Here is a 25,141-nt window from a genome sequence, read left to right as displayed (position 1 = left end):
TGTCGAGCATCAACACAGCAGCAAGCCTACAAGCGCTCTGCATAGAAAAGGCGGGAAAAGTAGAATTTGGTGGCAGTCATCTCCTTCCGTGTCACCTTGAACCCTGCTGATGCCAGAGCCGCTTCTATGTCTGCCTCAGCGTGCAAGTATGCCCTCGTTGCCTGGTAGGGGAGTTGTGGATGGAGGGCAATTAAACATGGGAGACATGGATCAAATCTGACAATCAGGGAGAACAAGAGCATTAGACAGTGGACACATGCTCATGCAGGGAGTATGCAAGCTGTTCCCATCATATCAGGCATCCCAGGAAGACCCAGTCACCTTGGATGGCCCCGGAAAGAGGTTGCCCACACGCTGCAGCCAGGTGTAGAAAAAGGTCTTTGGGGCAAATGAGATAATCAACCTCTTGTCCGCCAGGCCCGCCAAGTGCTTAATCATACCATTCACCTTGTCCTACATGTGTGGAATGTTGAGATACAGCATAACGCGGTCGACCAGTGCATACTTTCATCCACACTCCATGCATACATTGCTTTGGGACATCCTAATCGCCAAGAAAACCACCCCCCCTCACCTGAGGATAGTGGATCATGACATCAATGCATGCAACCGTGTCAAAACAACCCGAGCATGATTCCAGGTCTTGCGCCTGGAACGTGGGCGCCTGTCGCAGGAGGGGAAAGGGGATTTATAGGTCCCTCTGTCAGGAGAAAATGATCCTCTACACCACCCCTCACCCATCCCAACGCAGGAGCACCTGGCGCACCTTGCGGGGCTTCTTGGCACCTGGCTCACTGCTCGCTGCCTTGTAGCGCTGCTCAGCCTCCTTTGCCATGGCCTCGGAGATGTCGGAAGCCGTCACCGAAGCTCCCTGGAGGCAGCAAGTGGGGCAGAGTGTCGTCAAAATGTCAACCAACTTGCTGGGTTCTCTGTTCCAGCCTGAGATGAACACCAGAAACCAGACATGCACTATAAGTTACGAAAACCCTGCCCATGAGCTCTGCTTGCCTTGAGCGCCAGGGGGATGGCCAATGATCCCGTGCCGCACCCGATGTCGGCGATAGTGACGCCATGCAGAGAGGCCTCTCCAAGCCAGTTCAGGACCTTGCTGACAGTGACGGCATGGCCCTCCCTGATGTCCAGTTGCACCTGAGGGAGGCCGTACATGTTGGAGTGTCAGAAAATGTGGCTTGGAAGCTCTGCACAATCAATAACGTCATGTGCAGGTGTTGGCTGTTGCAAGCCAAACCTACGCACCCCTGCAGCCCTATTCACAGCGACCTGCCACATGCATCCCACTCTTGGCAAGATCAATGCATGCAGAACTGCCCAACACGGCACCAGAAAACGCATCATCCCTGAAGTGCCTCCAGCCGCATCTGGAAAGCCATAGCAAGGAAGCCCACCCATCTCACCTTGTTGACGTTGTCGGTGGTACCGTAAATCCTGTTCCACCTCTCGAAGCCCTGGGTGTTGAAGTAGTTGGCCACGGCCTCCAGCTCATTGCCACCGGCCTCCTGGGTCTGCACCGCACGCCTCTTCTCGGGATCAGCGGCCAGCAGTGCCGCAGACACCGCGGCGACCGCCGCGGTCCCGCCAACAGCTAGTAGGGCAGATCCATCATCCATGACACGGAAAGGGCGGCAGTGTCGAGAGCGAGGGGCGGTGCCCCGTGGCACGAATGCGCGCGAGAGTGGGGTAGGCTTCAGGCATATGGATGCGTGCATGGCTGCAACGGAGATCCGACCGAAAGGCCGGCTTGCCTGCTCGACAGGCAACGTACACTCTCCAAGTATTGGATTGAAGGTAGTCTTAATCACAGGTGTAGGGAGTAGTATGCGCGGATCGTCGGTGGAGCTACTGAATAACGATGGGTCCCGAAAATCCTCGCGATAAGGAATTGGGTTCACTACTAATATGTTAGTCACCCCGACATGTCTCGCGCCCTGACCGCCACTGAATCATTCTTGGTGACGAAGCAGACTGTGCTGCAGTTGCAAAGCAGGTGGCATGCCAGCGACACGTACAGGTTGAATAATCAGTTTCTCTCCGCCACGGTCGCTGCAACGTGCAAGACAACTGGGGGAGCCTTCACCCTCCAATGTTGTCCTACGGCGCGTGTCAAGGGAGAATTTCCACTTTGCAGGCTTGCAGCTCCGCCGCAAGGACACCGTCGGTCACGCGGCATGGAGTTCAAGTGATCACCGTCAGACCATTCAAGTCACAGCATCCACTACTGCATAGACGGATAGCTCTGCCATCGAGGCACTGCGGCCTTTGTCGAGCCACCTCCCCAGGGGAAGCCACCGAGAAGGAAGCTCTGGTAAAACGGGATACCGAGCACGTCGACCAGCTTACTTCCAATACAGAAGACGAGCACAACTATGCCAATGGAAAAGAGAATGGGGTCGCGGAGGCCACGGCCGATGCTCCCGCCCAGCCTGCCAATCAGAATTTGTATATTGCGGTGAGGCTGCTTTGCATCCATTTGGCAGTGACTACAACCTTTGCATCACCTCATCAGCTGGAGATTTTCAACTCCAATGCCATTTTTGTGACTCCCAATCTTAAATGTCCCCTTGCAGGCGAGCGTCGCAGCTGTGTTCATCTTGGGCATTGGGAATCGTGTGCTCTACAAGCTCGCCCTCGTCCCACTCTCCGATTACTCATTTTTTCTAGCACAGCTACAAACTTTTGGCTACCTTGCAGTCTACTTCTCCGTCCTGGCCTACAGATTCAGGTGGCTTTTGGGACAGGGTTAGGTTAGGTGTTGACCCTTAGGATACATGATTTCTACACATGCAGGTGGAAAATTGGACGATTCAAACCTTGCGATCTGTACACCTGCAAAGGGGAGGCGCAGTTAACCCCTCCGACACCCACCCAATTGCACCTCTGTCTTCATATCAAGCAGAGCCGGGAAGATCACAAGCTCCATGATCGGGGTGGCTGGAAGCAAGAAGAAGCTCCTGTTTCTAATTGGCGGCGTGGAAGCCGTATCATCCGTCCTGGGATTTTATGGAGCTTCGCAGCTCCCAGGTTGGGTTGGGTTGGGATGTCGTACGGACAGAGATGGTGCGAGTCTGTCGAAGGTTGCCTCTCCTGGCTGTGACTGAATTGGGCTCGCGTTCCATCACCATCCTGTCAACATTTTGGCAGCCTCATCCTCATCAATGTCTCGCCTCTCTGCAGGAGTGGTATTGCCGCTTCTCGGACAGACGGTGTTGTTCTGGCAGGTGTTCTTTGCTCTCACCCTCCTGAAGAAGCGTCTGAGTACGGTGCAGGTGGGTGAGGGATTGTGTTGTGGGATGCACATGTGGGGGTAGCGTCCCATCAGTGTCCCTGCACAGCATCTAAACGAGCACAGCTTTTATCAATAAGCTGTTGATTGATAATTTAACGCCTCACCTGTGCACGGTGGTCCAGATGCTTGGTGTGGCTCTCGTTGTGCTGGGCGTCTCGGCGGCAGCTTGGCCCAGCAATGGTTCGTCTCCTCTTGCAAATGTGAGATACATCTGCGTAAGGGGCAAGACTCATTGGGAGCTACTCTGATTGGATGCACCTTTCATGCGTCAGGGAGTCAATGCTAAACGGGTTTTGAGTCGAGCTTGTGGTTCATAGCTCAGCTTTGCATGTCATCAGTACCCTCTCGATGCACACCTCATCAATCTCCTTGCCCAGGTAAATCTCATGTTTGCTGCGATCTACTGTGCGTCCATGATTTTCCCAGCCCTCGACTCCATCTTAAAGGAGCGTCTCTTCAGGTCAGGAATCGGCGCTGGTAAAGAGGGTTTGGGCAGCACCTCCCCCTGTCTGCGGGATGTGCTCGTGGAATGGCGTGGCCTTTGAGGTGGTGGAGCTGCTTGAGCCTCTTCAAAGGAGCACTCTTCCTTTGAAAGCGAAGTCTGTGTCGCTCAATCTGTGGATTCAAGATCCCTCCCTACCTCGTGCACCCACCTACAGGGAAGCCAAAGAGACTCTGAAGGGCAAGGATCTGGATTTATTCGTCGTCAATTCTTTTGGGAGCCTGGCGCAGAGCGCCTGCATCCTCCTCCTTTTGCCGTTGCTTGCCCCTCTGCGCGGCATCCCCCTCTCTGGGTTGCCCGGGTACCTTGCTGAAGGTGAGCTGCGAGGGGGGGGTGAAAGAGGCAGGGAGGTGTACTGTGACTCTCTGCCTCAAAACTCAATCTGGACGATCTCAGGACAGGAGTGCATGGGGTTGAAGCTCATGGCTCAGTTGATCACCGCCATCCATTGTTCATTCATTTCATTCCTCAACCATGTCACACCATCAGGCTGGTCGGTGTTTTGGGGCCTGGCTGGAGGTGCCACTGGGGCGCCCATGCTCCCCCTCCTGTACATCGGCGCAAACCTGGCTTTCAACATCGCAGCACTGAACCTCGTGCGGTCTGCTGGGAACGTCATCACCTCACTGGTGAGAATGACGGCGTGCTGGGATGTGTTACTTTCTGGTGGAATCTGGGTGATTGTGTGCGTGCTTTGTATGTCGCTAGAGGTAAACAGTTGATCAGAAGGTATTCTATCCCTTCTCCCTGTCTGTTTACCGCGCAGGTCATGGCCAGCATCGTTCCTTTCACCATCTATGCATTCACTGTGAGTGGATTGGTGGAGAGATGGGGTATCCCCATGTTGTGCAAGAGCGCAGCTTGAGGTGTAGATTCTATCAAGCTCTGCTCCCACAACATCTCGCCTCCCACCTACCCTCCCCCTCACAGTTTGACCTTCCGTTCCTCCCGCTGAACCCGCCCCTCGGCCTCCCATTCCTGCTTGGCACCGTGGTAATGGTGGCTGGACTGGCTCTCTACAACGGGCCGCAGTGGATCGGCCCTGTGCGCGGTATGATTAGCAACTGGCTCAACACAGAAGAAGGTGTGCGAGTTTCTAGGAGCTGGAGGGAACATGCCAGTCTGACGTCATCTGGGAGTTGCAAGCTGATTGATCGTAGATTCACAATAGTTTTGAATGTGCAGCTTAGTGCCATGCCCAGGAGCAACACTGTTCTCCTGTCTTCCCCTTGCAGCATGATCCCAAGAGAGACTGCTCACAGGCGGCTCCCTGCTTGTGACATTGCAACTTTCTTATATTGGTGGCGGCTTATCAGCACGCTGAATTGTTACACGCACCACCCCTTCTTCGGTGATTCTGTATGCATGGTGTGCAAAAGGAGGCACACAGAGGCGAGTGCACGCCTTTTAGTACTCTTTGGCATTGTGTGGAGGGATTGTGTGCCGGAATTTCAACCTGTATGAAAGAGTGGCGTGGCTCAAGCTGGACTATGTGCAGCTGAGTGCTTTGGGGTGCCTCAGTACAGGCGACAGACACCCGTCTATCTCATGGGCTGTAAATCTGCTTCCCTGTCCCAAGGATAGCAGCGGATTCTTACTTTTCATGAAGCAATGCAAACAAAGTACGATGCATGAGAATAGTAGCTGGACCAGGAAGTAGTTGACAACGCAGCACATTCCGAGCTAAACTAGGGAGGGGATCAGTCAAGGGCAGGACATGTTTGATAGCACTGGGATGGGCGGCTGCGTGGACTTGAAGTTTGGAGCTTGGAAAAGGGGTGGCATTCTGCGAGGTGGAGAAAGGCGAGCGAGTGATACATCTTCTTGATTGAGTTCTATGCCAAGTTTCCGTATGGACTTAGGATGGGAGCTGTGTACTGTGTTATTATAGCAGGGGGAGATGGTGAAGAGGTTGGTTGACACAAAAAATCCCGCGCTTCCTCCTTTCCCCACTCCCATGTCTTCACCTAGGACGCCCCACCAGGGGATGGACCTCAAAACCCCACCCTCAGAGAAGATCGGGGACTGTTTGTGAAGACCTAATTCAGGCTGCGTAGCAGCAGTCCGCGCCGCGGGGCGCTTACCCCCGCACACGTCTGGTTTCCGAAACCACAAATGGACCCCTTTGGGTGTTGGGGGCCGGTGCTGGATGCACCCCCGCCCCGCACGGGCAACGGACCGCCCGACCGCAGCATGTTGCGGAGTTAACGACAGTATTGGTACGAGCCTTGCGGCCGGCGCGTGTCCGGCAGCCGAGTCAAAGGCGGGAACGACGCAGCGCATGGAGCCTCAGACCCCTGTCGCCATGGCTGGGTTCAGCACCAAGAGTTGTGCTGGCCAGCACAGTGCCCTGCCACCGGCACGCACATCGGCAAAACCTGGTTTGACACGGCCGCGAAGACGGCCCTGGCCAGGATGGAAGTTGGTTGGTCGGATACCTGAGAAGGACTACAAGATGTTATCTGCAGTGCTACAGTCTACGCTGACGGTGCCATTGGAGGTCCTAGAGAGAGGCTACCTCCCGGAAATGGCCGACAGAATCGCGCAATTTGCGACCGAGCGAGAGAAAGCTGAGCATGAGGAAGGAGCTCGAGATAGAGATATGAGTCCTATACACCAACAACACCTCATCAATGCCATTGGAGAGAGAGGAGCCTCGGACCATTGGGAGAGGAGAATCTTTGCCGCGAGGCGAAGCACGGGACGTCTGTCCGACCAGGCGTGACGCCTGGCAGACGCCTGCCACAACTTGCGGCAGACGGCCGCCCGACCATCTGGGAGCCTCCTGTGGGCATCATCACGTCATGCTTGAGTCGAGATACTCAAAGAAAGGATGGGGAAGTATGATGAGGAGCACGCCTGTTCCTGTCCTCCCCTTCCCTTTGCCACCTGCTGGACCACTCTGGACCATCGACCTGACTCCTAGAGGAGGTTGAGGAACTGTTGTAACAGAGCTCCTTCAAGTTGCAGATGGTTTCCGAGCGGGGCACCTTGTGATAAGGTGCATGGTATACTTGTGCTGCACTCGTGTATGCAGATGGCACACTAGTACTGAGGGCCAGGACTCTCCTTGTACAAGAGAAGGACAGTCGGTTGCTGTTGAGTGGGCCTGTGCTGCAATGGCCAGCATGGCAACTGCTGTGTATCAATGTAGCTGTAGGAACATGCACATTGTGGAGCCCCCCCATTGTGCTCCTGTGAAGGTCCTTGCAGACATCACTGCTGGCTATTCTCGAGAAGCACTCTTGAGATGCGACGCTGGACGTGCCCATGTGCTGCGCGCAGCTCTACCTGATCGAGAAGTCGCGTTGGGCAGGCAAACAGTCGTGCAGGAGGGGATGTACGTCTCCGAGTCTGTTGTATGGTCAGTATGACGGTACGAGAAGGGACCTCGGCCTCTCGGGTGGGTGCACGTGAGCCTCCCAAATTCCATCCTGCGGTAGGATCTTGTTGAAATACTCCCAAGTTGTAATGAAAGATTGTAGGACGAGTGGGCGCTCGTCTTCCGCACCAAACCAGCCGGTAACCGCTCTTGGAATTGCCCCACTCTGGGAATTTCCCCTATCCGCACCGCGGGACCCTTCCCATCTCTTTGGAGGTTGCAGCCAGAGGATAATCGGCATCTAATGTTATGCTCCACTTTAACGCGCCTGTCTCGACTGCCGAAGCTCGCGCACGAGCTTCCTGGACCCCACAACCCGTGGACGGCGTAGGCGTGCGGAACTTAACAACGGAGACCCCTTGTGCTCCGAACATCTCCCATCAAAGCCAGAGAAATAATCCTCGTGGAGAACGCATAACATCGCCTATCAGCAGTAAATTCGCGTAATACAAGGTTATGCGGCTCGTTTGCCTGCTCTCAACCCTCGTCGTCATGTACACGACAACGACGGCGGGCATGTGCGTCTCGTGACCCTGGCAAGTGCCACGGTCCCGAGCGCACTTTTGGTCTGATCATGCACCGATTTGAGCTTTGCTTAATCACATTCTTCCCCAAGGTATTCGAGTGGAAAGAGGTACGGTAGCGTGGTAGGCAAACTGGGGGAAAAACCCAGCTCAGCTGCCCATCCCATATCTGCGCAGAGAATCTCGGCACTGCCAGAAGCCAGGCCTTTTCCGGAGTGCGACTGCCAGAGAGTACCACCAAGATGAAAAACTCCGGAGCATACGGCCACAAGGAAGCCCAGTCGGGTGCAGATCTGTACGATGGCCTAGTTTCGAGGCCCAAGTCCCCTGGAGGCTGGAGTGCGTGTGGCGAAAGGTCTGTGGGGCTGGCCTTCGATCGGCCCTTGAACATTTCTGCTCCGGCCGGTGGACTTGGAAACTCCCATGCGGACGTTTCGCGTCGTCCCAGACCGTATGTTGCCGGTTGCCCGGGCTGAGATATAGCATGCATGCAGTTTCACACAGAGCGTAGTATGCCCGAGTATTCACGCTATAGGTCCAGTGTATCTGTCGTGACACTCAGCGGCAGTCACCATGAGACATCATGGGCCCCTGGCCCTCATCATGGCATGCCTGCTCCTTGCGGCACCGACCTCGGGAAGATCGATCTTGTCTAGGTGAGTGAGTGGCAGAGCAGATGCGTCATGAGGGAAGCGATCTGCATTCCTCTCTTTCCGAGCCATCTGACGATGGTGTTTCGAGCGAGGAATGGCCGATGAGGCCTAGAGAGGCATGTGTGAGTGCTGCGAATGCGGCTAGTCGACGAGAGTCACACACTCCAAACACTGATTCATCCGCGCAGGAAATTACTGGGAAGCTTCAGCGTGGGCGGTTCATCGGATGGCACGGTGGAGGGTTCGGGGTCGGCAACCACAGACGGAGGCTATAGCGCATCCGGAGGGGTCACAGGCGCGGCCACCGGAATTAATGCAAGGGCCGAGGCTGGATTGGATGCAACCAGCAGTGGAAGCGGATCGAGTGTCGACGGATTCGGTCGTGGATCGGTAGGTTCCGGTGAGGAGAGGACCCTCCGTGGTGTATGCATGCGCTCATTGTGTCCTCACTCTGTGCCACCGAAGTGTGAAATGAACTCTCATGCAGTTCGCCATCTGATCTGCTCATCACATCATGCTCACCACATCATCCCTCTGCAGGCGGAGAGCGATGGCAGTTTCACGGCACAGGCTTCCGGCAGTTTCGCTGGAGTTGCAGCAGGGCCCGACAGACTGGCCGTATCGAATTACAATGCATTCTCAGAGTCGTCCCAGCCTGGACCTGTGAGCGCCGAGGGATCTGGCGCGGCTACTGCGGACGAATCTGGTGTTACGGTGAGCTACAACGCATGAAAATTGATATGGTGGAGAGGTGGTGGGGAGTTTCTCAGGAGAAAGACCCTCAAACTTTGTATCATTGGCTCTTCCGAACCTCCACAGGCTTCGGGCAGCAGTATCTTGGAAGTTAATGGGACCACCCAGACCGAATCGGGATCTACCTCAGGATTAACGGGTGCAGAGGCGACTGGTGACACTACAACCGCTACACCTTCTCCGTCAGGAGTAGCACCAACTCCTGAAGGGTCCCCGAGCCCTGTTCCATCTCCTAGTCCCCCTCTCGAAGAGACACCAAGCCCAACTCCCAGCCCAACTTCCAGCCCCGAGGAGTCGCCCTCTCCAAGCCCCGAGGAGTCGCCCAGCCCCAGCCCCAGCCCCGAGGAGTCACCTTCCCCAAGTCCCAGCCCCGAGGAGTCTCCCTCTCCTAGCCCCAGCCCTGAGGAGTCCCCTTCCCCAAGTCCCAGCCCCGAGGAGTCTCCCTCTCCTAGCCCCAGCCCTGAGGAGTCCCCTTCCCCAAGTCCCAGCCCCGAGGAGTCTCCCTCTCCTAGCCCCAGCCCTGAGGAGTCCCCTTCCCCAAGTCCCAGCCCCGAGGAGTCTCCCTCTCCTAGCCCCAGCCCTGAGGAGTCCCCTTCCCCAAGTCCCAGCCCCGAGGAGTCTCCCTCTCCTAGCCCCAGCCCTGAGGAGTCCCCTTCCCCAAGTCCCAGCCCCGAGGAGTCTCCCTCTCCTAGCCCCAGCCCTGAGGAGTCCCCTTCCCCAAGTCCCAGCCCCGAGGAGTCTCCCTCTCCTAGCCCCAGCCCTGAGGAGTCCCCTTCCCCAAGTCCCAGCCCCGAGGAGTCTCCCTCTCCTAGCCCCAGCCCTGAGGAGTCCCCTTCCCCAAGTCCCAGCCCCGAGGAGTCTCCCTCTCCTAGCCCCAGCCCTGAGGAGTCCCCTTCCCCAAGTCCCAGCCCCGAGGAGTCTCCCTCTCCTAGCCCCAGCCCTGAGGAGTCCCCTTCCCCAAGTCCCAGCCCCGAGGAGTCTCCCTCTCCTAGCCCCAGCCCTGAGGAGTCCCCTTCCCCAAGTCCCAGCCCCGAGGAGTCTCCCTCTCCTAGCCCCAGCCCTGAGGAGTCCCCTTCCCCAAGTCCCAGCCCCGAGGAGTCTCCCTCTCCTAGCCCCAGCCCTGAGGAGTCCCCTTCCCCAAGTCCCAGCCCCGAGGAGTCTCCCTCTCCTAGCCCCAGCCCTGAGGAGTCCCCTTCCCCAAGTCCCAGCCCCGAGGAGTCTCCCTCTCCTAGCCCCAGCCCTGAGGAGTCCCCTTCCCCAAGTCCCAGCCCCGAGGAGTCTCCCTCTCCTAGCCCCAGCCCTGAGGAGTCCCCTTCCCCAAGTCCCAGCCCCGAGGAGTCTCCCTCTCCTAGCCCCAGCCCTGAGGAGTCCCCTTCCCCAAGTCCCAGCCCCGAGGAGTCTCCCTCTCCTAGCCCCAGCCCTGAGGAGTCCCCTTCCCCAAGTCCCAGCCCCGAGGAGTCTCCCTCTCCTAGCCCCAGCCCTGAGGAGTCCCCTTCCCCAAGTCCCAGCCCCGAGGAGTCTCCCTCTCCTAGCCCCAGCCCTGAGGAGTCCCCTTCCCCAAGTCCCAGCCCCGAGGAGTCTCCCTCTCCTAGCCCCAGCCCTGAGGAGTCCCCTTCCCCAAGTCCCAGCCCCGAGGAGTCTCCCTCTCCTAGCCCCAGCCCTGAGGAGTCCCCTTCCCCAAGTCCCAGCCCCGAGGAGTCTCCCTCTCCTAGCCCCAGCCCTGAGGAGTCCCCTTCCCCAAGTCCCAGCCCCGAGGAGTCTCCCTCTCCTAGCCCCAGCCCTGAGGAGTCCCCTTCCCCAAGTCCCAGCCCCGAGGAGTCTCCCTCTCCTAGCCCCAGCCCTGAGGAGTCCCCTTCCCCAAGTCCCAGCCCCGAGGAGTCTCCCTCTCCTAGCCCCAGCCCTGAGGAGTCCCCTTCCCCAAGTCCCAGCCCCGAGGAGTCTCCCTCTCCTAGCCCCAGCCCTGAGGAGTCCCCTTCCCCAAGTCCCAGCCCCGAGGAGTCTCCCTCTCCTAGCCCCAGCCCTGAGGAGTCCCCTTCCCCAAGTCCCAGCCCCGAGGAGTCTCCCTCTCCTAGCCCCAGCCCTGAGGAGTCCCCTTCCCCAAGTCCCAGCCCCGAGGAGTCTCCCTCTCCTAGCCCCAGCCCTGAGGAGTCCCCTTCCCCAAGTCCCAGCCCCGAGGAGTCTCCCTCTCCTAGCCCCAGCCCTGAGGAGTCCCCTTCCCCAAGTCCCAGCCCCGAGGAGTCTCCCTCTCCTAGCCCCAGCCCTGAGGAGTCCCCTTCCCCAAGTCCCAGCCCCGAGGAGTCTCCCTCTCCTAGCCCCAGCCCTGAGGAGTCCCCTTCCCCAAGTCCCAGCCCCGAGGAGTCTCCCTCTCCTAGCCCCAGCCCTGAGGAGTCCCCTTCCCCAAGTCCCAGCCCCGAGGAGTCTCCCTCTCCTAGCCCCAGCCCCGAGGAGTCTCCCTCTCCTAGCCCCAGCCCCGAGGAGTCTCCCTCTCCCTCTCCCAGCCCTGAGGAGTCACCCAGCCCCAGCCCCAGCCCCCCGCCCTGAGGAGGCTCCTTCTCTTTCTCCATTCCTCAGTCCAAGCCCCAGCCCTCCAGTTGACATTTGCCCTGCAGAAGCCTCCCTACTCAAGTCTGGCTTCACCTGTGATGACAGCTTGAACCCACCTATCTGCACCCAAGATGGCACAATCACTGCAGTTTTTGTCGAAGACTTTCAGCCAGCTCCGGCTTGGTATTCTGGTAACTATAGTAATTCACTCGATGGTCGTTGCACGACCCCGGCTTTCCCACCCTCGTCCTTTGCTCTTATTCTGGAAACATCCTTGCTCTTTGCGCCCCTTGGTCATCGGAGCCACCACTGCGGCATGAGTCCGTTCCATGTACACCATCAAATCGCCCCAACCTGCCCCTGCATGCTGTATCGCTTGTCTATCACAAGCCCTTTTCCATTTAAAAGGATGACCGTTGTGATATCGAAGATCGCCCTGGACTACATGTGGGGAGTCATTGCTAACAGCTGCCTGTGCTTGGTTGATCTACATGATAGGGAGCATTATGTGATCTCGGTTCAATATTGATGAGGGGATGCAACAATGCATCAAGTGTCCATGCGCACATTCAACTTCACCAAATGGGGATTGGGCGGCGTTTCTGAGCAAGGAATGCTCTCCGAAAGGGCCTGTTGCCTCACAGGCTTGGCGTGTTAGCCTCAGCCCTCAGCATCTTGGAATCTCCCACTTCCAAGGAGCTGCAGAGCGACAGCCGGCTCCCCACGATGCGCAGGAGGGGTGCACACCTGTGATCGTGAATGGAGCAGGTAGAGCTGTTGTTTCATGCTGAGCAAAGGACAGGTAGCCGGGTGCCTGCGTCGCAAGAGGCAACCATTACCGCGTGAGTTGTTTGATCTGGCGAGTATAGGAGCCTCAGCAGCGACAAACAGCAGAGGACATAATGACACGCTGCAAGTGATACTGCACGCCCTGCCGTGGATTGACTTTGCACACCATCCTCCGTTGAGCTCCTGGAACAGGAGCGCGGGGAAGGCGGCAAGGGTGGGGCATTCCAGGATCCATCTTGAAGAGATTTTAGGCTGTCGAAGTGCTACACGACCTGCAGACTGATAAGGTCGTTGCAATGGCAATCCAGGGTGTGAGAGTGTTGGATCTGTAGAGGTTTGGATGAGATTGTGTAGTGAGAACGCGGGTGAGGCGGCGAGATGGTCTTCTGGGAGGCACTCCAGGACGTATCGTGGAGGTGTTGCACTGTACATGTGCAACAGGACCTACAGGCTGTCTAGGTCGTTGCAGTGGCATTGCAGGGTCTCTTGGGGTACTGCAAAGGATTGGGTAATCAAGCGTAGTTGGTGCTCGGAAGATGCAGCGAGGTATTGCGTAGAGGAACTCTCTCGCAAGGGGCCTTGCGCTGCCAAGAGTGCAACAACAGCACCTGCAGACTGGCCAAGGCGAGATCGCAAGACATGACGTCTCTCGGGTGGCTAGAGGTTGGTTCAGCGTGAGGGTTTGATTACCTCTAGTGAAACGGAAGCGCAGGTTGAGGAGGCGAGGTTGTGGCGTTCAAGAGCGCTCCAGGTCTAAACTAGAGGGGTGCGACAACATAGGCTGCAGAGTGTCTGGGTCATTGCAATGATGAAACAGGCATTTTTACTCGACAGAATTGCAAGTGGTGGATGGTCCAGTGAAACGGAAGCGCAGGTTGAGGAGGCGAGGTTGTGGCGTTCAAGAGCACTCCAGGTCCAAAATGGAGGGGTGCTGCTGTGTGGAGGTGCGACAAGATGAGCTGCAAGACTGCCCAGGGTCATTGCCACGGTTGGTCAGGGTTGGTCAAACTCGTAAGAATTGCAAGTGGTGGATGCGGGAGACTTCGGATAAGAGTGGAACGGGGATGGGCGGGATTGGTAAGCTGGCTGATTTTGAATGCAGAAACTCAAACGTGTGGTAATAGGCGCTGGGAAAATCCGAGAAATCACAAAGAGAGGCTCTATAGCTCAGTTGGGAGAGCGTGGCACTGAAGATGCCAAGGTCAGGCGTTCGATCCGCCTTGGAGCCATTTTTTACTACAACGTTCCTGACCCCTCGATCACCCCTTCTTTCCCGCTCTCGGCACTTTCACTGTAACAAACAAGCATTTGCAACATTTTGACGTCCTTGCATGACCCTCGCAGTCCACACGGACGCCGATTCCTAGATTTTGTTGTTCGACCCCGACCATAGCTGCCTTTGTTCTGCTCCGGAAGTGGTCCCTCCCATCGTGCAGTATGACAAACGGCCAAATTCGCAAGTTCGACCCTTGAAACATCGAATTGCAACCCTTCTGGGCCTGCTCTGTGATATTATCAGTCTGCAGCCACTTCGACCACACCAGGGGCCCTGGCTTAGGCCCCAAAGCTAGAGTGCTGCAATCACAATCCCCCCAGCCTCCCCATTGAATCCGCACACATACCCTCGTAGAGTGTTCTGCGTCTAGATTGATGATCCGCAAGAGAGCTCCCCTCCCTCCCCAAGGCAAAAACCCTACCTTGTGATGGTCCACAATAGTCCCCAAAATGTCCAGATCAGTCCAGATACCCAAGGGGTGGGGGCCTTGCTGCTTCAAGGCCAGCACGGAAATAACGTACTCGGGCGAGTTTTGACAGGTACTCTGCTTGAGTGTGTATACTGGACAACCACGGCATGTGGTGCCACCTCCGGCGGCACCCAATCCCGACGGCCTCACGCTCTGCCGCTGCGGTGCGGGCTCTCCCGTCCTGTTCCTGATCAGGGCACTCTTGAAGATACCCAGAGCATATAATGCCAAGGTGCGTGAAGGAGGGATTTGACGCATCCCCACGTGTGGCGTATGCGACCACGGTCGGTGGGTTAGGGCTAGGCTTGTCAAAATTCCCGACAAGGTCTGTCCCCTGATCGTCATGAAGTCTGACACCGCGCACATCCATGCTTCCAATATTTCACTCCTCGCATCCCTGCAAAGGGAACAGCTTACAGGTACACTCCGTCAGAAAAACAAACAGGTGGCCCTGCGCCGGTCCCTCCCACTGCGTTACTGCTGGGTGGCGAGCCCATGCAGCTTAATATCACCAGGGTCGTCTTAACCTTATGAGGTGAGGTCATCCTGTGATAAACATCCACTCTCTTCTCTTCAGATATCAGTACAGTTTTCGTCCCTCACCTTTGTTCTTGCCTCACAACACCGCCCCTCCACTTCCTCCACTCAATCCTCTGCAGGACTCCCGCCCCTCCACTTCCTCCTCTCCGGCACGGTCCTCGACGACCTACACCACGGAGCATGGCCCCCCAAACCGAGTTCACCATCACCGAGCACGAGAACGACGAGAACTTTGAGTTCACCACCACCAAGATCATGCTAATCACCATCCGCGGCAACAAGCCCGGCAGGCCCACCTACAAATCGCACGATGCCAACCCCTTTCGCGCCACCGTCGACATGGTCGTCGCGAGGGTGAGCCAGTTCGTCCTGGAGGCCTACCTCCTGGCCAACGCACACCTGCTGCGACAGTGCGAGCGGCGGGTTGCGGCCCTGCTGGAGGATCACCTGGCGCTGGAAGCGAGCTTTGCGGCAGGGCTGGAGGAGCAAATTATCTCCACTCCACTTCCGCCCCGGGAGGAGCGACCGCTGACACCCGCTGGCCAGAGGAGGTGCGAGCCCTACCTTGCCGACCCCATTGAAGGCAATTGCGGGCTATGCCTCCGCTTTGTGGGCAAGAACTGGAGGTGCATGCCTCCACCACCCCTGCTGATCAAGGGGCGAGAGGTTGACAAGCCTTTCCATCAGGGCAAGCTGCGCCTGTACGAGACGGCCCAGGTCTACTGGAGCTGGAGGGAGAGCGCGGTTCCAGGGTATCAGCCTGCAGAAGCCAAGTTCCAGTGTCATATCCTGGGCGCGGAGGCCGCCCTGATGGAGACCTGCACCAAGAACTACATCAAGACGGAGTTCCTCCGGCGCCTGGCCAAGCATGCGCAGTACATGCTCAACATCCGCCAGTGCAAGCATGCATGCGCCATTGCCAAGCGGGTGCTGGACGAGGACTACACACCTGTTGAGCCGCGGACGGAAGTCACCACCTGGGTCCGGCAGATGCGGGCGCTCATGCCCGTCAGACCCAAGTGGGGAGCCTTCGAGGACCACTCCTCCCTCTGCTACCCCATTCTCTGTTTTATCCTCAACTTCAACGAGGCCGAGCTGGAGAGGCTGGGGCTTCCAGGCGAGGAGCCCGAGACTTCCTGATTGCCAATGCGGGGACGCGACGGAGCATTCAAGTCATCGCCGCCTCCCTCCCCCAAGCCCGCCAAGAAGGCGCCCTGGAGCCGCACCTCGCTGCTGTGGCGCTTCACCCTCCTCCCCACGAAATGGGGATTCCAGTGCCGCCATATCAAGCTGGACAAGGCTGGACTTTGGGCCATCCTGCGCCTCATCGAGGGGACCTGGCCGGGCTTCTGCCTCCTCGAGGTTGGCCTGTCCCTGCCGTCTTGGGAAGCCTTTTGAAGACCAGACAGACAGGGTGGCCGGATTCCCATCTACGATCTGTTCTGGCCAAAGTTGGTTGACCTGGCCTACTTGCGACGTGACGGGTGGGACTTCAACGGCGTCATCAAGACAGACGGCGTGGCTGCCAGCGCCACTCTGAGCCAAGCGGTGGCTCCCGTGACCCTAGACATGGCGGCAGACAGGACCGGCCCACCTGACCGAATGCTGGAGCTCCCCACACTGGAAGAGATGGAGCTCAGGGAGGAGGAGCTCCGTCGCCAGCGGGAAGCTGCAGAGCTGGGACACGACGAGGCCACGCAGAACGACGAGACCAGAGTGCAGCGCGATCTGGCAGCAGCAAGGTGCGAGATGTGGGTGTCGAGTGTCTTGCATTGTGATAGGATGAACCAGCCATCATTGTTGCATTGCCACCACGGACCACCATCACCACCCCACCCACCCCTACCCACCAATCAGCATCATCAATACAGCCGCCCTGGCCCCGGGCTTCCAGTACGACAACGTCTTTGGCGTGGACCCCGGTCGCGCCAGTGTCAGCACCTATGTGGACATCAAGTCCAACAAGAGCCATCAGATCAGCACCAAGTCGTTCTAATCCCAGTCGCTCTACACCGCCATGACCAAGACCATCAAGGGCTGGCAGAAGCAGGAGTGGGAGCTCAGACAGCCAAACGGCCCCGTCAGGGTGACGACTGTGGAAGCCGTGGAGATGACACCTCCAACCAAAAAGACCGCCGGCATCGACCGCCTCCAGGCCTATGTGGTGGCAGTCATGTTATTGCTCCAACAGCTCATGACCTTCTACCATGACAGGCCTTTCTGCAGGCTGCGCCTTCGCCGACACCTGATGTCAGAGCGCGCCATCGGGGAGATCTGCGACCAGTTCTGTACTCGGATCCAGGATGACCTCCTTATTGGATTCGGGAACTGGTCCAGCCTCGCTTTTTTGGAGAGGAGAATGTGGGCAAGAGGATCGCTCCTGGATGCGAGTGGCTGCTGCAGGGGCTCCACAGGGATGATGGACGAGTCCCGTGTCAGCATTGTGTGTCTCCAGCGCCGCCACTTTGCGGAGCCGCATCGTTTCACCAAGCAGCCGCGAGGCGCTACAGAGCGCATCCATCAGCCTGTGTTTCTTGAAGCCCTGCTGGGGTCCTGAGTGCCATCCTCAGTGCAATCACCCTATACATGCATTGGTGCCCAACACCTGCAACACCCTGTGCTCCTTGACCACATCAGAAAGGTCTGCAACCGTGAAACTTCATCCAATCGACCCCGAAGCTGCTTGACAGGCCAACCCTACCTATACCCATTGTGTTATGTGCTACGAACTGTGTGTCTCTGCCCCATTCCCCTACAACTAGTTCCCATTTCACGTTTCTTCTTCCAACCGTTGGGCCCAGCTGCCTTCAAGTACCTTGGTACAAGTGGCATTCATACCAGTGCAATGCTTCCGCTCCACTGTACATCGAGATCCAAGTGGGCCCCAATAACAGGGGACCACACCCAAGTAGGAACTCAGGCATTCACCATCCCTGCATCCATCTAATGCCACTGATTACAGGACTGCGCCGAGCCACAGTCTTTGCCGTGACTCAGGCAGCGCAGGTGAACCAGGCCCCTCATTTCCTTGCCACTGTGTCCCCCTTCAGCCTGCCTGATCACCCATTTGCAAAGCAACACTGAGTCTTCCTCATGGCAACCATCGAGTGGTGACTTAATTATTCCCCCAGAAGCTACATGCCTAGCCGTGCTCGTTCCCACAACCTCATACAAGAGAGGCTCACCCTTGCGCAGCCATGGAGAACGCATACAGCATGCATGCCCGTGCCGGATCCGAGAGGTCTGCAGCGGCCTGCTGCAGAGCCTCTTCCACCTGCAAGGAGTATGCAACGGCCTTCTTGTCACCATACTGTCACAAAACTCCCGTTCTCAGGCACAACGACTGGTATGTGCCCCCCCACCCCCTGCCCGCCGCCCTCCCCCCCTCTCTCCCCTGCACATGCACCACAATCTACCTGGGAACGATGCACACCCGCAGTAGCGCTGCTGAAAGCAGCGTCCGCGACGGCGCAGAGGGGCTGGGAGGCGAGGGCCTCTCTGTGCTGCGACTTGCCCTGGGCTGTGGAGCAGTCCCGGGCAAGAGATTCCCAGTCAGAGGACAGTGCGATCTGTTTCCAGGCCTCGAGTGCCAGGGGCCTGGAGAGTGACAAGAGGGGCACGGAGTGAGCAAGGAATCCGATTCTGGGCTGTCATGCACCAACCTTGTCAACAACGTCCTGCCGGCAAGAGACTCCCTACACGCCTGTTCTCTTCCTGCTCGGCGGGGTCAAAGAGAGAAAACGCCTCGACGCCAGCTGAACAGGCCTCGACTCCCCCCTTTGCCAGGAGCGTCGTCAGGATGTCCCTCCCATTCAAACTGAGCGGGGTGTCCTCCAAGCCACACCGCATCTGCATGGTGAGTAACGGGAACCGGTGTTGCGCCCGGTCTTGGAAAGGATTTGCACCAATAGTAAGCGCTTACTATGCAAAACATGGTCTGCCGCAGGTTGCAGAGAGAGGAGCATCACTGGTCAGACAGGGAGTACACCTTAACTACCAACGCACCCATTCGTGGACGAGCGCAGCCTTGCGGTCTGTATCTCCAAAAACCTCCTCTGTGTCGGCCCCAGCACTGATGGGCCAGCTCGGCGTCCCTGCAAGATTAGCCAGGCGCCGGATGGCCAGCAAGTGGAGCATGTCGGAGGCCGTGTGTTTTTCTGCGGCAGCCAGAGCCCTTGCACTTGCAGCTGCCTGAGGGTATGACCGTGTGTGCACATGGTGAAGCCACCTGCAAACAGAGGGACGACTCGGGCGCTCGTCAGGACAGCTGCGGCTGCCTCATTGGTTTCTAGGGTATTGCAATGGTACGCAGATGTTCATACACATGCTCCTCAAGCAAATGCTAGCAATGAGCACACTCACTGGAGTTGGAGTCGCTTGGCTGCGTCTGGAGCTCCGGCGAGGGACAGCCAAGCCGCAAGCCTCTCATCAAACGCTCCAGGAAGATCAAGGAGTTCAGCTGGCCGGTCAAGGTCCAAGAACCTGCAGGCATGCATTCATGGGATGGGTGAGGGAAGCCACAGGACTCTGAGAGACCTGCACATGCGATGCACCTGGTGACACGCAATGCTAGCCTTGCATCCCACCATGACACTGCCGAGAGCTCACTTCTGGAACGCAAACTCTGCCATGCTCTCCCCTGTTATGCTATCTTGGAGACGGTCCATGAAGTCATACAACCTTTGCCTGAGGTTTGGGGTATTTTTGTGGGAAACGTCGGAAAGACATACTCAGGTCAGAGTCCTGTCATAAAAGGACAAAGTGATTTTCAGCCGGTCATTGGTATTCAACTCCATCTATTGCCTATTGGGTCCAATCAACCATCAAGTACCAATGGTCGGCACACAATCCCGTCAGCTAAACACCACATGCCCCAGAACTCTCCCCTTCACCTGTCTTGAATGATCTCAGCGATTGCAAAGAGCTGGCTGTAGCCGTTATGAGCCTCAGCCACAGCTTCCATCCTCGCCAGCAGGGCCTGAGACTCGGGCACACCTGGAGGGGGACATAGCATGGGCAGCGAGGTGATCAGCAGTGGTTGATGGTTCCTCGAGTGATGTCGAGGTGCTCCATACCAGCCTCATACTCAATCAGCAATATCAAAGCCACAGGTCGCCACCCCTACCCTTCCGCCAGAGTTCAGTGAGGGCGAGGAGTGGCGGGTCCAAGACCTCGTCCCTGCTTGCAGCATACTGCTCGGCACGAGATTGACGATTGGCAGGTGTTTCGGCCGCCGACACCGCCGCTGCCGCTGCGTTCAGGGCCGCCTCTCCTGTGCCAAGTTGCAGCTCGAGGCAGCGGGTCAGGGCTGGCCCTGATGAGGCCAGGGCGGGCAGCAGCCTGTGCAGGGTTTATTACCGGAGAACCTTTACTACCTGGCTTTGCCAGGAGCCAGACATGCACGCCGTGCTTGCCCCCTTCTGTGAGCTGCAGATGAAGAGTCTGAATGCCAGCCACACCCATATTCTGCAGATGCAAGCCATTCGCTGTCCCAGCCTCTCACCCTCTACTCACTGCTGAAGACAGCGGGTGAGGCTCAGCAAAGCCGCCAATGCCTTTGGGCCCGCAGTCCACGCTGGCTCCTCCCCAGCTGACACTGCAGCCACAGCAATGGGCCCGACCAGCACAGACTGCTGCGACGCATACTGCGAGGCTCGCTCCAGCGAGGCCTGGTTGTGCGTGGGGAGGGCGAGGCATGAGATGTCATTGGAGTGCATGGCTAGGGACCCCTCGTCAAAAGCATGGCAAAAGGTGGGAAACAGAGATTATACCAAATATCTTAGTCCACATCGAGCACCAGGGACGGCGCTCAAAGACTCAATCGCCACGACGGACCTGCACGGCATGAGACAGCTGCCCAGCCCAGTCGAGAAGCTTCAGTCCGCCCAAGGACGACGGCGCATCAGCTACCATCTCGACGACTGTATCCAGGAAGGCCGAGCTTGACAGCGATGGGCAGGCAAAGAAGAGCTGCACAAAGGGGGGGCCCACATCTCTAAGAGGCTGGGAGATGCCTGTGGTAATGCAGTCCTCGAGCAAGCCTAATCACAAAGCCTCTCGGAGAGGTTATGTCCACCTCAAAGCACCCCGCGTGCTCCTCGCCAGCTGCGCATGCGCTCACCGTACGAGGCTCACGGTCGTCCACTACCACAGTCAGGGTACTGCGGGCCGCGAGGCACGCGCTGCCAGCCTTCTCCACTGCCTGTTCCAGCGCCCGAGCCGGTTCCCGGCCCTCCTCCCTCAGCTGCTGGATCTCAGACAGCGCATCGTACAGGGCCAGCAGAGCGGCTATCCGCTGACCGTCCTCCAGCACCTCTCTGCGCCAGGGTAGGGAGGCGGCGAGAATGGGCAGACGTCGTCCAAATCCTCATGCACTGCCTTGTCCTGCAGGTGTGCAGCTGCTAGATTCATCTTCACCCTCATGATCATCACACACCGGCTGGCAGCCAGAGGGATGGCCTCCAGCAGACCAGATTCAACCAGGATCTGGAGGAAGACGCCATGAGACGCCAGCTTGGACTCCAGCGCTTGACCGCCTGCGAGGAAGAGAGTAGTATGCAGGGGCTGGTTGAAGATACCGAGAAGGATGACTTGAAGCCCTCACGGGTGAGAATCCGGATCCATGCCATACCATTGAGAGGTCATCCCACCTGAATCAGCAAGGCCCTGGAAGATGCGGGGAAGGGCATCCGCGATGTGGTCTGAGCATGTCGTGGCTGCTCTGCCCAAGGCTTGTACCGAACTGCACACAGAGGAAACCGGGCATGTCGTCATTCATAGCTCGTGGAGTGAGGGTCCCTCAGGGCATCCACAGGTCCATCACACCCCTCTGCGACCTTCTGACCCTACCCCGTGTGTCTCGCTCTGGAAGCAAGCTCCACGGCAGACATGTGACCCTGGCAGGCTGCCTGCATCATGTCGACAATGGCAAGCACCGCCTGCTCGCTGTCGACAAGAAGGTTGCCCTGTCCATCTCTGCTGGTATCTACAGCCGGTGTCCTTAGCACGGCGCCAGGGGTGCCAGGCCGTCCGTCCGTCGTCGACCTCCAGCCTGGTGGGATGTGGTGCAGGCCAGCCTCCCCTGCCACCAGCCAACCACCCAAGGGGTCAGAGGAGACAGCCAGGACGCGCTGGGGCCAGTGGTTGACGGCTGGCGAGGAGGATTCACATTCCATGCCAATCAGGGTCAGAGCTCCCTGCTGAGGCGCCCACAGGCCCAGGGCTGCGAGAAGCTTGCAGGATGGACCCCTCCGGCCAGCGACAGGCACGCTGTCTGCTGGTACAGATAGAGTGACGACTGGGGTGGCGCTCAGTGTGCCTCGCTTGCTTGGAGCCCGGAGGACCGACAGACATCCCGTGCTGGAGAGAACAAACAGCTCCAACGGCCCATCCTGTCCTGTGCCAGGGTCGGTGGCCAGGTCCACGAATTTCCCAGCTGAGGGAAGGACCTGCGTTATGGCAAGGGATTCATGATCTCCAAATTTGGCAATACGGAGGAGAGGTCGGCCCCCTTGCATACTCAGCAAGCAAAGAGCATCGGCTCAGCCTGTGGCCCTTCAGTCCAGGAAAGTGAAAAGGCATACCAGCCTGGCCAGCCCACCTCAAGGGATGCTATCCTCCACAGTCGATCAGAACCTGTGCTGGGGTCCAGCAGCCAGCCTTGCAGAGCTGAGTCCTGTGCAAGGAGCAGGAGGATGCGATCCCCTGCTGGTTCCATGTGCAGGGAGACCACAGCCCCATCCTCCTCCAAGTCTTCTGGTGTGTCAGAGACTCCTGAGGGACTTTGCCCTACAGGACTCTGCCCCAGGGCCCTGCCAGGCGTCACAAGTGCTGACAGCCTCTGCAGCATGGACGGGGAAGCTGTGCCTGGTCCTGGAGAGGGGTCTCTGGCTTGGTGCAGGGGACTCCACACCGGTGCGAGGCCTGAATGGTGTGCGCGAGAGGATCATGCAGATGTGACCTTCAAAGAGAGGATCTGCGGGACAGTCGAAATACACACCAGAGTGCATCCACGTTGCATTAAATCCCTAGACAACCAAGGGGCACTTTGCACTACCTGGGAAGGATCGGAGGAGGTGGACCTGACCCTCGTCCGTGCCAATGGCGGCGATGACTCCACCAGCCGCTGTCCTGCTGGCTGCCGCTGCAGTCACTCTCCCCTCCAACTGGCTACAGTAGGGATCCTGGTCATTGCTCAGGGACTCGTACAGTAAGGCCTCCCCATTTCCAGTCACGAGCAGGAGGCAGAGCCCCGTGGGCAGGGGTACCACTTTGACGTGCGCATGACGAGGATCCACTTGGATCGGCAGGCGCCGAGTCAACACCGAAGAGGAGTCTCTCGGATCCCAAAGCGACACATGTGTCCTGGCGAGGATCCAGCACCATCCTGCAGAGAAACCAACACCAGCACCCGGTGCCAGCTGCCTAGCGAAGGGTGCAGGGTACGGCATCGCATCCCCCATCGGATCCTCACTGCCAACTCAATAAGCAAGAGTGAGGGTGCGCATCGGCATGGACGTGATGGTCGCGGGCTCGGCACGATATTTCTCAAAGGCAAGCCAGTCGAACGACCAAGCGGGATCATGCTAGGCGTGCCGAGCTGCTCTGGGCTTGGTCATTTCAATTCCACAAGACCCTTCAGGAAGTGGCGCCCCCCCCGATTCCGCAGGATGCCTTGCATACAATACAAAGTTACATGCAACCGTTGCCGGGGTGCAGTACTCTTCGAGGGCATCCGATTTGCGCAGCGTCTCTGCCGGACAACTTGCGTCACGAAAGGCCGGACGGGAGGTGCTTGTCGGCTTACCTCCAGGCAAAGAGCTGTCGACCATAGATTCTCCTCAAGCCCCTCTTCCTCCGATGTATTTCTTGAAATCGTCGGCATCCAGAACCTTCTTCATCAGATCATGGTACTTGATGCGACCTTTGCACTCTGGATCATACTGCGCACTTGATGTGGAACAGGGAAATGTTCAGTAGGTGGTCGAGTCCTGCATGCATCGATGTTGGCCTGAGCTGCACATCTCTGCAGCAGAAAAGCCCACCAAAGGAGACTTCTACATACCTTGGCAAAAAGGGCTAGCAGGGAGTCATTGTCCAGCTGAATACCAAACGCCTCCATGGTAACCCTGGTGAGGGGGTCAGAATGAACAAATGTGGCAAATGTCCATCTTTGTCCCACAAGACTGCATGGCCACCTTCGTCGCATCGCCTCGTGCCCTCCTGATCAATCTCCCATTCCTGTTCAACACATACGCACAACACCTGAACTCCTCAATGTGCGCAAAACCAGTCTTGTGCATGTCGTATCGTTTGAAGAGCTGCATGAATGGAAAATAAAGCAGCGCATCATCGACAAACAACAGTAAAACAAGGCATACCAAGCGAATGCCACTTCTGCGTCCCATGCTTTGCCATGTTCTCACCTTTCGTAGCTTAAAGGCGGTGCCGCCATGGGATCCCAACTTTCCGCTTAGTCTCTCCCGAAGATGCTCATGGATCCTCTCGAGCTGCTGACTGCAGAGATCATTGGTGCAAACTCGGGGTCACCGAGCTGTATACCGTGGGAGTGCAGCGCAGCTGCAACACTTCGTCTGCCCTATCAGGCGTACCCGCTGATCCGGCCCTGCGCAGCACTGTACATTGCCTTGAGACTCGCGTCCTCTGCGTCCAGGTTCTTAATTCTGAGGGGTGAACGGATGTTCTCGCTTCCAGGGAGTGGAGGTGCATAAGCAGCAGCATACTGTGTGCAATAGTTGGACTGTCTGCAAAGAGAGGAACATGGATCGAAGCGACGATTGGCAGCCGTTTGCCCCATTCCGACACCTGGGTTGTCAAGTCGGGGTGGCAGGCGCACAGTCACCTGGCACTTCAAAGGTGCTGGCTCACCTCTTGTCTCCCAGTATGATGGTGCTTGCCGGCGGTCTGACACTCTCTTGATGACCTGGCAAGGAGAGCAGACTTCGGAGTGACTTGAGACTACCATTTGGTCACCAGCCCACCCACTCCAATCCCGTCTACCTGTTGTCTGCAAGAAGGGCCATAAATTTGGTTCCACAACAGGTTTCGTGGCAACACCGAGCGTGAGGGGCAGGGGAGCAGGTGGTCCGGCGCGAGGCTGTAGCTGCACTCTGACAGGGGTGCAGCCGATGGCATCCCGTGCGCCCGGATGGTAGCCTGTCTGTTACGGGGTTATGTTTTGGGCTGTCTGGTCGGTGTCGAGTGTTCAGAGGCTTCCCTTCTCCAGGGTCCACCCTCGACATGTCCAGCACATCTGCGCCCCGTCTTGTCCGAGGAGAGACATCACAACAACTCCAGCAACATAACAACTCACATAACCAGGCACGTGTAGCTTTTGGAGATCCATCCCGGCCGTACTTTATCTCCACCGAGCAACCAGGTACGC

At 57.7% G+C, this 25,141-nt stretch overlaps 6 protein-coding genes across 6 annotated transcripts; 3 read left to right on the top strand and 3 right to left on the bottom strand.

The window, feature by feature from the left end:
* Nucleotides 1-26: 26 nt before the first annotated feature.
* Nucleotides 27-1,628, bottom strand: F751_4406 (Magnesium-protoporphyrin O-methyltransferase; the record flags this gene model as incomplete). The annotated part of the gene is made up of 6 exons (XM_011398095.1): nt 27-161; nt 322-453; nt 575-664; nt 767-867; nt 987-1,149; nt 1,416-1,628. 6 exons carry the CDS (start codon nt 1,626-1,628, stop codon nt 27-29), a joined length of 834 nt encoding a protein of 277 aa, XP_011396397.1.
* A 1,308-nt stretch (nt 1,629-2,936) lies between these two features.
* F751_4405 (hypothetical protein) lies at nt 2,937-5,046 on the top strand (the record flags this gene model as incomplete). The annotated part of the gene is made up of 8 exons (XM_011398094.1): nt 2,937-3,039; nt 3,193-3,284; nt 3,682-3,764; nt 3,964-4,121; nt 4,296-4,435; nt 4,573-4,614; nt 4,737-4,890; nt 5,042-5,046. The coding sequence occupies 8 exons, from the start codon at nt 2,937-2,939 to the stop codon at nt 5,044-5,046; spliced, it is 777 nt and encodes a 258-aa protein (XP_011396396.1).
* A 2,125-nt stretch (nt 5,047-7,171) lies between these two features.
* F751_4404 (hypothetical protein) lies at nt 7,172-7,429 on the bottom strand (the record flags this gene model as incomplete). Its single annotated transcript, XM_011398093.1, has 1 exon — nt 7,172-7,429. One exon carries the CDS (start codon nt 7,427-7,429, stop codon nt 7,172-7,174), a length of 258 nt encoding a protein of 85 aa, XP_011396395.1.
* A 2,027-nt stretch (nt 7,430-9,456) lies between these two features.
* On the bottom strand, nt 9,457-10,029 carry F751_4403 (Myomodulin neuropeptides 1; the record flags this gene model as incomplete). Its single annotated transcript, XM_011398092.1, has 1 exon — nt 9,457-10,029. A coding segment is annotated over one exon (573 nt), but the record flags the coding sequence as incomplete, so codon positions are not given.
* A 4,887-nt stretch (nt 10,030-14,916) lies between these two features.
* F751_4402 (hypothetical protein) lies at nt 14,917-15,876 on the top strand (the record flags this gene model as incomplete). The annotated part of the gene is made up of 1 exon (XM_011398091.1): nt 14,917-15,876. One exon carries the CDS (start codon nt 14,917-14,919, stop codon nt 15,874-15,876), a length of 960 nt encoding a protein of 319 aa, XP_011396393.1.
* A 462-nt stretch (nt 15,877-16,338) lies between these two features.
* F751_4401 (hypothetical protein) lies at nt 16,339-16,732 on the top strand (the record flags this gene model as incomplete). Its single annotated transcript, XM_011398090.1, has 2 exons — nt 16,339-16,478; nt 16,594-16,732. 2 exons carry the CDS (start codon nt 16,339-16,341, stop codon nt 16,730-16,732), a joined length of 279 nt encoding a protein of 92 aa, XP_011396392.1.
* Between the last annotated feature and the right edge of the window lie 8,409 nt (nt 16,733-25,141).

The sequence above is a fragment of the Auxenochlorella protothecoides genome, assembly GCF_000733215.1.
Source record: "Auxenochlorella protothecoides strain 0710 unplaced genomic scaffold scaffold52, whole genome shotgun sequence".
In the NCBI taxonomy this organism is placed as follows: domain Eukaryota; kingdom Viridiplantae; phylum Chlorophyta; class Trebouxiophyceae; order Chlorellales; family Chlorellaceae; genus Auxenochlorella; species Auxenochlorella protothecoides.
This window is presented reverse-complemented; position numbering and strand designations above follow the sequence as displayed.